The sequence below is a fragment of the Mobula hypostoma genome, chromosome 20, assembly GCF_963921235.1.
Source record: "Mobula hypostoma chromosome 20, sMobHyp1.1, whole genome shotgun sequence".
NCBI lineage: Eukaryota > Metazoa > Chordata > Chondrichthyes > Myliobatiformes > Myliobatidae > Mobula > Mobula hypostoma.
Genome location: NC_086116.1, coordinates 32747906 through 32760912, shown reverse-complemented (window position 1 = coordinate 32760912; position 13007 = coordinate 32747906). Strand labels below are relative to the sequence as shown.

General features: G+C 45.4%; 1 protein-coding gene across 1 annotated transcript in view; it reads right to left on the bottom strand.

Moving 5' to 3' along the window:
* panx2 (pannexin 2) overlaps positions 1 to 13007 on the bottom strand; it is a 55702-nt gene that overhangs the window by 8929 nt on the left and 33766 nt on the right. The window contains exon 3 of the mRNA XM_063072152.1: positions 7783 to 9219. Within this exon, the coding sequence (XP_062928222.1) occupies positions 7783 to 9219 (1437 nt within the window). The remainder of the gene's footprint in view (positions 1 to 7782; positions 9220 to 13007) is intronic.

The following is a 13007-nucleotide window of genomic DNA, read 5'->3' as shown; positions in this document are numbered from 1 at the left end:
TCAGAATATTGGGAAGCAAGTATAGGAAAGGATATCTTGGAGGAATTTCAGTGGAGATTACTGAAATGGTATTGGGGATAAGGAACTTTAATTAGCAATCTAGGGTGTTCTATTAAGAGAGGATGAAAATGTGATTTGTCAAGGGTTTTGATAGAATTATTAAAGGGAGTTCTTTTCACTCATAGCAGAGTTGGTAACCAGAGGATTTAATAGAGTCAGGGCAACTGAAAAGTTTCTTTTTAACATACATGGTGATTGTCTATCGTCTCCAACAATGATAGGAAACCGATGCGGGGGAGTTTTAAAATGCAAAAGCTTTCGCACTTGGGCAGTTCCTCTCTCTTGACCTCAGAAGTCCGGGTCCAGTGATACAAACAAACGTCACAAACTGGGATCTTCCTTGGTTGCAGCGGATGACTGTGTCTTCTGTGCTTTGTTGTGCCCTTCGTTCTCCACAGGGTGTTTCAGTACCACCTTCCTAGCACAGCAATTTGGAATATGCATATGAGATGTTTGTGAATGTCTCAAAAAAAGGGTGAATATATCTAATAAAAACATTCCAGGACTCTCAAAAAAAAAAGAAAATTGGAAATAATTTCAAGGTTCTTTTAAGGAGCTACAACTGTACAAATTATTGTCCTTTTCAGGAGCATGGTTCTAAGATTCTTCTCAAGCCACACATCATTTTTCTTAGTTCCTTCCATTCCACCTGTTCCATTTTCCGTATTCTGCTGCGCCTTGTTCCCGTTTGTCACTGTGGCACTTGCTCCTTTCCCTGTAAAGAACCTCAATGTGAAAGTGAGTGGGTGTGCAGCTGAAGGTGGTAAGGACAGGGGAGATCTTCCCCTGCACCACATGTGGAGCATTGGAAGGAAGCAAAGACATCCACTCACAGAGGAAGGTCTTCAAGAATGCGGAGCATGAGACGCCATGTCAAGAAATATAGAGGAGGCTTGACTCAAAGGCAGAACAATGGAAATGAATTAGTGGTGAGTGATATTTTTAACAATAAACTGCAAACAACAAGCCACCAGAGACCACAAAACAAGAGGGAGCAGATACTTAACACGACAAGACAACAAGGTAACGGAAGGCTAGGGGAAAACTAGTTGAGGCTGGCTGGTTCATATGAGTGAACGAGGATTGTGAATGAGTGTTGGGTTTGAATAGGTTGCAAGTGATTCCTGTTAGCTGGGTGGAGACTGGGAGGTGCTTGCCTTTGCAGGCCTGACAGGACCACCCACACCCCATGGCCAGCACCCGACGGTCCAGGACGATCCAGATAGGTCCAGTGGAACACCTTGATGAGCGGTGGATCCAAGATGAAACTAGATGGCACCCAAAACCTCTCCTCTGGGCTGTACCCTTCACAATTGTCCAGCAGCTGCACACCCCATCCACAATGACATGAATCCATCAGCCAGCAAACCATGGTGGACGTCCTTCCACCATTCTTGGTTCCGAAGGTGCGGGCCCAGGTGGGTAGAGTGGTCCATGGAGAATGGGCTTGAGGCAAGACATGTGGAATGTGGATATGATCTTGAAGGATAGTGGCACCTGGAGACGATAAGTGACTGGATCGATGTGACAGATGACCTTGAAGGGAACGAAGAACTGGGGCGAGAGCTTGCAGGAGCAGATTTTGGGTGGACAGCCAGGCACGGTCCTCAGGCCGGAGCAGTCTGGCTGGGTACTGCTGGCAGTTGGCCTGGCAGCAGTAGGCATGGCTGGCTCTCCATGCCCTCTACCAGGTATTCCAGCAGTAGCGAACCAGGGCAGCGATTGGGACGACCACTGTTGTCTCCTCTCTGAGAAACAATGGGGGTTGGTAGCCTTGAAGCACTTCAAAGTGTGACGTAGCCGTGGCAGAGGAGGTGGCTCAGCCTGGAGCAGATACTTCTTCTATGTGGAAGGGTTCGAGGTGGCAAAGCAACTGAAAAATTTCTCCACTTGCTGATTGGCTCTTTCTGACTGCCAACTGGTCTGCAGATGATAGTCAGGGGACAAACTCACTGAGGTGCAGAGGAGGGAGCGAAGGTTTGCCAGAAGTAGGAGATGAATTGTGGGCCCTGGGCTGACACAATGTCCTCGAGGAAGCCGTAGAGGTGAACTACATGGTGAAGACCCAGGTCCACTCTATTAGTGGCAGATGGAAGTTTGGGGAGTGGGCCACCTTAGAGAACCGCTCCACCACAGTGACTCCATTGGAAGGTGGTAAAGCCTGATGATCCTATGGTGATTCGGGACCCTGGAAGCCGAGGGACCAGTAGGGGTGGAAGGACTTGATGTTCCCCTTCAGCCAGTGTCTCCATTTCTCCAAGGCCCATTTGATGGCAAGAAACTCCCTGTCTCCTACACAATAACAATGTTTTATGCAGTTGTACTTGTATGAGAAGAAGCAATTAGGGTGTGTCTTCCCCTCTGGTCCTTGCTGGAAGAGGGTGGCCTTAGTGCCCACATCAGAAGCATCAGCCTCTACCACAAAAGGACCAGAGGGGTTCAGATGGAAGAGGATGGGAGCGGTGGTGAAGTTGACAATGGCAAACAATTTCACTGGGTCCACGGTTATGCTTTAGGGTATAAGGATGTAACCAGGAAGGAAATAACTGGGGTGTGAAACTGGCATTTTTCTAACTTGCAGTACAGTTGGTTTTTGAGGAGACACCGAAGGACTGAATGGATGTGACAAATGTGGTCTTGGGGTCCTTGGAGAAGATAAAGGTGTTTCCCCGGTAGACAAACACAAACCTGCGTAACATATTTCAGGGATCTCATGAATGGAGGCTTGGAAAACGGCTGGTCTGTTAGAAAGTCTGAAAGGTATCACCAAGTACTCGTAGTGGCATCACCAGGTATTCGTGGTGGCGAGTGGGTGTTATAAACGCCCCCTTCCACTCATCCCTGGCAGATGCAGATCAGATTGTATGCACTCCATAGATGCAGCTTGGTGAAGATTTGGGCCCAGCAGAGTGTTTACGAATGCACCATCCATCAAAAGGAGAGGGTAGCAGCTCTTGATGGTGATTTTGTTGAGTCCACAGTAGTCAATGCAGGGACAAAGACCCCCAACTTTCTTCTTGATGAAGAAGAATCGTGTACCGGCTGGGGACTGAGATGGATGAATTAATCCATCGGTGATTTAGTCATTCACGGTTTGGGTCTCAGGAAGGAAGGGGGAGAACAGATAACTTGGAGGATGGACAATGTTCAGGAGGAGGTGTATCTGTGTGGCTCCAGGGTGCTTGCTTTCCTTTTACTGAAAGTGATGGCAAGGCAGTGGTACTCCTGTGGGAGTTTGCTGAGGTCGAGGGTTTACAGAGTGAAGTTCCCTGAGGTTGCAGCCATGTGGTCCAGCGGGTGGGTCCCCAGCAGTGAGCCAGATGACCAGGCGGAGTGAGGGTTGTGAATGGAGAGCCGGAGGTAACCCAAGAATAGAGGAGTGTTGGGTGAGTCGATCAGGAGGGATTGGATGGATCCAGGGTGCTCTTTGATGTCCATGTGCATTGCCTGTGTGCGTGTTCTAACCAAGGGATGTCTGTCACTAACCGTGATACAGAAAGGGTGTGAGATAGACTTGGAAGCTGCATAGATAGAGTCTGGTCCAGAAAGCTGCCTGGACCGGAATCCACTAGAGCTTCTTGTGTGCATCGAGCCATCGGGGTGTGGGGGAGGACAGAGACAGTGAGTTAGGCTATGGTGCTGGAATAAGGAGTAGGGTGGAGGTTACCAGCTAGAAGGCTCCTTGTCTCTACCTGAAGGTGCCATTTCCTGGATGCAGTGGGCATTTGATGTGTGGGTGATCAGTGGCTCTGTAGTCAGAGCACAAGTTGTTTCTCCACCAATGATCACGCTCTTGGGAGCTCTCCCTATCTACATGGGTTCTGGAGGACTTTCTGATGAGGGTCCTGCAGCCTGAAATGGTTCTGGATACGAAACTGGGGTTCTGGCTGATGAGCTAGAGGATTGTTCCATAAGACGTTTGTCAACACGGAGGGCCAGAGTGATGAGGCGTTCAAGGTAGGTGGACATCTCACTTCTTTCAAGCTCTCTGAGAAGCTGCGATGGTAACGAGCCAGCAGATCTTCCACATTCCAGCTGCACTCCGCTGTGAGGGTCCTGAATTCCATGGTGTTATCCAGCACTGAGCGTGAGGCTTGACGCAGGTGAAGCATCTGATCCACTGCCTCCCGTCCACTTACTGGACAGTCGAAAACCCGGCGCATCTCAGCGATGAATTCCTCATATTTATTCAAGATGGTGGTCTCATTGTCCCAAGTAATAGTGACTCAGGCCAGAGCTTGAGCAGTCAGGAGAGAGATAATGCAGGCAATCTTGGCTTGATCCATAGAATACAGGGACGGCTAAAGCTCGAAGTGCAAGATGCATTGGGACAGGACATTGCAGCATCGTGTTGGAGATCTGTTGAAGCATTCAGCACCGGGGTTCCAAGGGAGGAGGCTGGCTGGCATGGGGGTTGCTGTAACGAGATGGAGAGTGGGTTGAGAGCGGTGAGTGGATGGTCAATGGTTTCTTCTAGCTTCTGGATATGTGTGTTCGTTAAGGCAGACAACTTCCTTTCAGCGAGCAAACTCTGCAGGGTCACCCACCTTATCAGAAAACATGAAGCAGGCTTGATCCAAGCACAGAGAGGTGGAGACGATTTAGCAGTGAGCAATCAGTTTAATAAAATAACAAGCCACAAGGGTCCACAAAACAGGTGAGAACAGGTATTGAACATGACAAGGCAACAAGGTAACTGGAGGCTAGGACAACTGGTTGAGGCTGGCTGGTTTGATGGGTGAACTAGGACTATGGATGAGAACTGGGTTTAAATAGGCTGCAAGTGATGATTGGAAACGATCGCTTAGGTGACTCCTATTAGCTGGGTGAAGGCTGGGAGGTGCCCACCTGTACAGGCCTGACATGCCAGGTGTGGCATTTGAAGCAGACTGTGAGTTTTGCAGTAAGGACTGTGGAGAAATGTCACCAGTGATGAGAAACACCCAAATAATTACCTGAATCATGAAAACAATTTCACTGTATGCCAATTTGAGCCTTTATCACATGGTCGATAATAGTACATGGAACGTGGAACCGCACCGCACAGTACAGGCCTTTCAGCCTACCATGTTAAGTTGATCTTTTAACCTTTCCCAAGGTCAATCTAACCCTTCCTTCCCACATAGCCATCCATTTTGCTTTCATCCATGTGGTTTAATCAGAATTTCTTAAAGGTCCCGAATATATCTGCCTCTATCACCACCCCTGCACATCCTGTGTAAAAAATCCTACCTCTGACAACCTCCTACACTTTCCTCCAAGCACCCAAAGTTAGGCCCCTCGTATTAGCCATTTCTACCCCTGGAGAAGGAGCTAGCTGTCCACTCTATCTATGCCTCTCGTCACTTTTATTTAGCAGTAAAGTGCAGTGTAAGCCCTTCCAGCCCTTCCAGAAACAGCACCTCAGCAACCCCATAACCCCGATTAACCCTGACTTTAATCACAGCACAACTTATAATGACCAATTAACCTAACCAGTATGCCTTTGAACAGTGGGTGTTAATCGGAGGACTCGGGGAAAACCCATGCATTCCACGGGCTGAAAGGGGACTCCTTACGGAGCAGCACTGGAATTGAACTCTGAACTCTGGAACGTCCTGAGCTGAAATAGCATTGCGCTAACTGCTACGGTGCCATGGCAACCAATCACCTTGTACGCCTTCCTTGAATCCTTTACATCAGAAATTGTTCTGCGCATGTTGACTTGACTTGTTTATATACAAGAAGGCCTCTAGAGATGGTGTCAGTTGATTGGATGGGGAGAGTGTAGGGAGATGTCCAGAAACTGTAAGAATGCATTAAGGCAACTTGAAGGAATGGTGATGGTATTTCCTGGGTTGTCAATGAAACTCCGGAATGAGTTGCCGATTATTTTATGAGCTGTGCCAATGCTTATCGTCATAAAGGTTTTGTCCTTCAGCACGTGTGGTGGGTTGGGTGTGCAACAAACCTACCAACTTATTTGAATTTAATTGAAATAATTTTTTTTTTGTGAAACTTGACTGCAGGTAACTGAAAAGAGATGAGATGTTTCCACACAATGAAAACTAAACAATCCAGACCATCATTTGGAGGTTACAAGAAAAACATAGTGATGAGAAGGAAATAAATTAGATAGCATCAATTATAAGACCATAATACCATACAATATAGGAGCCCATTTGGCCCATCGCGTCTACTTCACCATTTCATCATGCTGATCCATTTCCCTCTCAGCCCCAATCTCCTGCCTTCTCCCATCACCCTTCATGCTCTGACTAATCAAGAATCTATCAACCTCTGTCTTAAATATACCCAATGACCTGGCCTCCACAGCCACTTGTGGCAATAAATTCCACAGATTCTCCACTCTCTGGCTCAAGAAATTCCTCCTCACCTCCATTCTAAATGGACGTTCCTCTACTCTGAGGCTGTGTCCCCTTCCAATCAGCTCTTCTCTCATGCCTCTGTAAGTCCCTTTACTCCAGTGTAATACTGATACATCTGACTTTATCTTCTCCCTCTCAAACTGCAGGGTGAATTCTATAATAGTATGATCACTGTTCCCCTAAGGGCACTTTTACCCTTAAGCTCTCTAATCAATTCTGGTTCATTGCACAGCACCCAATCCAGAATATATAATCCCCCAGTGGGCTCAACCACGAGCTGTTCTGAAAAGCCATCTGGTAGGCAATCCACAAATTCAACCTTTTGGGATCCAGCACCAACCTTATCATGGATTTATTTCTTTAGAGATACTGCGCCTTCCGGCTCTTCTAACTGTACCGTCCAGGAAAACCAGACAACCCTAATTTAACCCTAACCTAATCGGGGACAATGTACAATGACCAATTAACCTACCCAGTATGTCTTTGGACACTGGGAGGGTACCAGAGCACCTGTAGAAAACCCACGGGGAGGACGTACGAAGACTCCTTACAGAGGGTGCCGGGATTGACCTCCAATCTCTGGAATGCCCCAAGCTGTAATAGCATCGTGCTAACCACTCCGCTACTGCGGCACCCCGAAAACTGATTTACACAGGACTCACAATCATGGTCAGAATATGAAGTATTATTATGAATAATTTGATGGTCGAAAAAGAATTGTTCTTCTGAAAAAGTACAGGCTTCTTTGGTTAAGAATATAGGCTTTATATGTTTGGATAATATTCCACCAAAAATTTGTGACAACCAGTTGATGGCAGGCTCTTTGCACTGATAATGCAAAATACTCGTATTACCTATTTGGTAAGTTCTACAAACTATGTCCAATTTGAAGATTTCTATTGTTTTCACCATGCAACAGAAAGGGTAATCCAATTTGGAGACTTCGTACCTTACTTTGTGTGGACGAGGAGCACTCACAGTGGTCCCGGAATGAAATCCCAATGGGAATAGCACCTAACCCATCACCTGAACCTCAGGCCCAGTAAACGTCATGGACCACAACCTCATAACCAGCTTCAGAGGTAAAGATCTATTTGATATGATTCTGTAATATCTAGATTATTCAATTGAAGTATATAAGGCAAGGGGTTCCCAACCTGGAGTCCATGGACCCCTCGGTTAATGATAGGGGTCCATAGCATGAAAAGGGTGAGGAACCCCTGATATAAGACATCCTGAAGAGATAGTCCAATGCATAGTTAGCAAGTAACCACAGTCAAAACATTACTCTCCAACTGCCCAAATCCTTTAAGACAATTTCTGCCATATAATATTCAGTAAACTCACACTTCACCTTTGATAGGAGATGCCACGTGTGACAGCATGTTCTCTTCTGAATGCAAGAAGTCTCCCTCTTGACTCTTAGATGTGCAACTTGCCTGATTTTCAGGCTTTGTCTTTTTGGTGTTAAGAATATAAGGATGAACATCCAAAGACAAGTGTCGACTGTGCTTCTTCTCACTATTAGCAGAGATGCTCCCTTCGCTTTTATTGGACAGTTGATCTTGGAAATACCTTGGAGTGGAGTCCAGGAGAGGAGCTGCAAGACTGTCCGTTGCCATCTTGCGCCGCACTGGTTTGGGCTTTTCTCCTTTGTTGTTCTCAAACTTCAAGGCAGCCGAAGGCTCTTTGAAAGGCTGGTGCAGTGGGTTTGTGGTTGGAATCCACTTCATTTTCTTTCTGGGCCTCTTTATGATCAGTTGCTCGTTGCCGTCGATGTCAGCTGGGTCGACACTGGGGTCAATTGTCTGAATTCCTGCATCCCTCATTGTTGGAGTGACATCGTGGTTGGATTGGGCCAGAGCAGCCAGCAATTGCCTCACAACGTTGTCGTACATTAGATCGCTCTCGTTTGTTATGAAGTCCAAACGGTTCAGTGATTTGATATGGTCACGGTTTTCATTGCAAAACATTGCTAAAATATTAATGTCGCAAAACTGTGACTTCAGCCACTGTTTTTTAGTCTTGATTCCAACCTTGTGTAGTTTATCAAAAATAAAGTTGGACTTTCGAACTATAAAAAGGTGGATGAGGTTTATCAGAATGATGAGGTTGATGAAGCAGAGCAGAACAATGTCTACAATGGCAATGATGCGCTGCATCTGCACCGATGGAAGTTTGCAGTTGACTCGGACATGGAGCATCTCATTGCTGGACAAGTCTGGGGGCTCCCCCAGGGGGCAGGTGAATTCATTCTGCTTCTGATTCGCGTAGTACGTACAGAGATACGTGATTGGGATGACACTCAAAAATACAACCGACAACTGCCTCGAGAGATACAGTCTAGCCAAGAAATTGCTCTGCCCCCGCTGCTCCAAGTATTTCTCAAAGAGGTTTTGCTCTGGGCTCTTCTCCTTCTCGGCATTTTCAATTATTTCCCTCTTTTCCTTTTCCGTGATGCCCGCCCCTTTGGACTGGATCTGCTTCTCGATCTTCGGAGCCCGGCCCTCGGCAGCCCGGTGATAGCAGTTGTCTATCTCCTGAAGCAGGAAGTTCAGTTCGGAAGTCAGCCTGGTGGACGCGAGGAATTCCCATCCCAGGACAGGGATGTACATGATCCCAGCAAAGGCCAGTAGTGCATAGGGAAGGAACTTGTGTTCAAACAAGGAAGGCCTCTGGCTGGCTTCTACCCCTGGCACAGCATCCTTCAGCTCAGTCCAACAGTAACCCCTTGCGTACAAAGCCTGGTCGCGGGTGAAATTGCTCGGCGTGTAACAGTATATTGACTCCTCTGTGTAGCAGAGAGAAAAGTCACAGTTGTACTTTAAAAAATAACTGTCAAAGGTGTTCTGTAAAAGAAATATTTTAAATAACACCATCAATTATATAACATTTTATTTCTTTATGTTGACATCTGCCCTTAGACCCAATCACAAATCATTATTTATTACAGTGCCAATAGACCTAGACCCTTCCAGCCCTTTGAGCCACACTGCCCAGCCCAATGACAGGACAATTTACAATGACCAATTAACCTACCAACCGGCACTGTGGGAGGAAACCGGAGCACCCGGAGGAAACCCACGCAGTCACGGGGAGAACGTACAAACTCCTCACAGCCAGTGGCAGGAATCGAACCCGAGTCGCCTGTACCATAAAGCGTTGTGCTAACCAGTATGCTGCCATACTGCCCTCTAATACTGTTAGGCATGGAAGTTCAACTACGTAGGGTGCTCGATAACATCTGATGTTGAAATTAGAAGAAGGATTCAGATTGCTAAGTTTGAGCATTTGAGCAAGGTACTAAAGAATAACATAATCTCTATGGGTATGAAGCTCTGACTTGCAGTGCTTCATTCACTTCACACTAACATACGGAAGCATAAGTTGGACAATATCAAAGCAAAATGAGGGAAGACTTGAAGCTGCAGAAATGGGGTTTTTGAGAAGAAAGATGGAAATATTATGGAAGGACAAAGTAACAAATGAAGTGTTGTAAAAAGCTGGAAAATTGGAATTTCTGGGACATTTAGTGAGGAAAGAGAAGCTCAAACATCTTGCAGTGATGGGAAAAACTGATGGAAGAAAAAGTTGTGGTCGACAGCACATGACATTCATGAGCCACATCAAGGGATGGACAGGCAAAAGTTTTGAAGCGTTCATTAGAACTTCTCGGATTAAAGACAGATGGAAGAGCTTGATTGCCCACATCATATGACACGGCACATAATAATGATGACTGTTATGCACATTTTAAGCTATAGTCTGGTCTAAAATTACATCCTTTAGAATATATGGCTCAATTGATTTAACGAAGTAATTGCATTTAACCTTTTGTAGGGAAGGTTCCTGTTGCTAGGGATACAGATTTGTTTTATAACTTGATTATTCTCTGATGTATGAGCCTGTGGAAGGAATGCTTTGTTGGGAGGGAGTTTCCATTTTTCTATCTCCATTCATTAGTTAACTTTCTCCAGAAAATCCAGAGCGTGTACATGGTTGGCATCGTGGTGCAGCTAACGGTGCTGATGTCTCACATCTCTAGTGAAATTTGACCCCTGGCATTGTCTCTGTGGGGACTACACCTTCTCCCCATGACCAGGTGCTCCATTTTTTTCCCACATCCCAAAGACACGTGGGTTGGTAGAATAATTGCACTGTAAATTGACCCCCAATGTAGTGTTGAGGGGAATGAGTGAAGAATAGGTTACAGGAGAATTAGTGTGGGAATAGGACTGATCTATGAGCCACGTTAGGTTCCATTGGAAAGTGACCTCCTTCTAGTCGTTGTGAAATATAGAAACCTTGGAATTGTGACGTGGAGGTCACAATAAGGAACATACTGGAATCAATTATTAAGGCAGTGGTGACAGGACTATTGAGAAAAGAAATTAATAGGATCGGGTAAATGAAGTGGAAATTATGTTTCTAAAGTCTGTTAGAGTTTTTAGAGGTTATATTGAGCAGAAAAACTGGGGTTGGTGGGGGGGGGGATCAATGGATGTGGTGTATTTGGATTTTCAGTGAGGCACCACCAGACCAATACACAAAGTTAGAGCAGGCAGTGTTGTGGTTAATGTATTGGTGTGGGTTCAGGGTAGGGCAGATGTTCAAAGGGATCTGAATCAATGTAGATAAATCACTGAAGTTTAACCTGAACATAGATCATGCTGTTGGAAAGGCAAATGATATGTTGGCCTTTACTGTAAGAGGATTATTGGACAAGAGGAGGGACACCTGGCTCCAAATATTTAAGGACTTGTTATGACTGCATCTGAAATATAGTGCACAGATCTGGTCCCCCTACCCAAGGAGGGATATAATTGCAAGAGAGGGAATGCAGCAAAAGTTCACTGTATTTATTCCTGGGATGGAGGGTTTGTCATTTAAGGAGAGATTAAGCAGTCTGGGCATATGTCTTCTTGAATGTAAAACACTAAGTGGTGTTCTCACTGAAACATACTAAATTCTTATTGGGGTTGATAGGGAAGATCTAGAGTTGATGTTTCTCATTGGTAGGCTGACCAGAACCAGAAACAAGACCATAAAGCTATAAGGTGTAGGAGCAGAATTAGGCCATTTGGCCCATCAAGTCTGCTCCACCATTTCATCATGGCTTATCCATTTTTCCTCTCAGCCCTAATCTCCTGCCTTCATCCCGTAACCCCCAAGTCCTAATCAATCAAGAATCTATCAACCTTTGTCTTAAATATATGTAAAGACTTGACCTCCACAGTTACCTGTGGCAATGAATTCCACAGATTCACCACTCTCTGGCTAAAGAAATTCCTCCTCATCTCCATTCTAATTGGATGCCCCTCTATTCTGAGGTGGTGCCTTCTGGTCCTAGGCTCCCCACCATAGGAAGAAGCCTCTCCACATCCCCCCTATTGAGGCCTTTCAACATTCAATAGGTTTCAATTAGATTACTCCTCATTCTTCTGAATTCCAGTGAATACAGGCTCAGGCCATCAAATGTTCTTCATTTGACAAGTCACTTAATCCTAGAATCATTTTTGTGAACCTCCTTTGAACTCCCTCCAGTTTCTGCACATTGTTTCTAAGATAATGGGCTTAAAACTGCTCAGAATATCCAAGTGAGGCCTCACCAGTGCTTCATAAAGTCTTAACATTACATCCTTGCTTTTATATTCTAGTGCTTTTGAAATAAATGCTAATGTCATAATTCCCTTATTCACCACAGATTCTACCTGCAAATTAACCTTTAGGGAATCCTACACAAGGAGTCCCAAGTCCATTTCCACCTCAGATTTTAGTATTTTCTCTTCATTTAGAAAATAGTTAACCCTTTCATTTCTTCTACTAAAGTGCATGACCATATACTTCCTGACACTGTACGAGGGGTGATTGATAAGTTCGTGCCCTAAGGTAGAAGGAGTCAGTTTTAGAAAACCTAGCACATTTATTTTTCCTACATTCACACACTTAGTCCAGCGGTTGTGGAGCATACGGATCCCTTCTTTGTAGGAGTCGGCGTCTTGGCCACAGCAGGGGTGATTGATAAGTCCGTGGCCTAAGGTAGAAGGAGATGAGTTATTAACTTCAAACTTTCTGCATTTGAACTGCACATGCATGTAATGAGAGCTGTATAACTCATCTCCTTCTACCTTAGGCCACGAACTTATCAATCACCCCTACTGTGGACCACTTCTACAAAGAAGGGATCCGTATGTTCCACGACCACTGGACTAAGTGTGTACATGTAGGAGGGGACGATGTTGAAAAATAAATGTGCTTGGTTTTCTAACACTGACTCCTTCTACCTTAGGCCACAAACTTATCAATCACCCCTGGTATTCCATCTGCCACATCTTTGCCCATTCTTCTAATTTGTCTAAGTCCTGCTGTAGCTTCTCTATTTCCTCAAAACTACCTGCCCCTCTACCTATAATCGTATTGTCTGCAAACTTTGCAACAAAGCCATCAATTCCATCATTCAAATCATTGAAATATAACTTAAAAAGAATTGGTCCCAACACAGACCCCTGTGGAACACCACTAGTTACTGACAGCCAACGAGAAAACGCTCCCTTTATTCCCACTCTTTGCCTCCTGCCA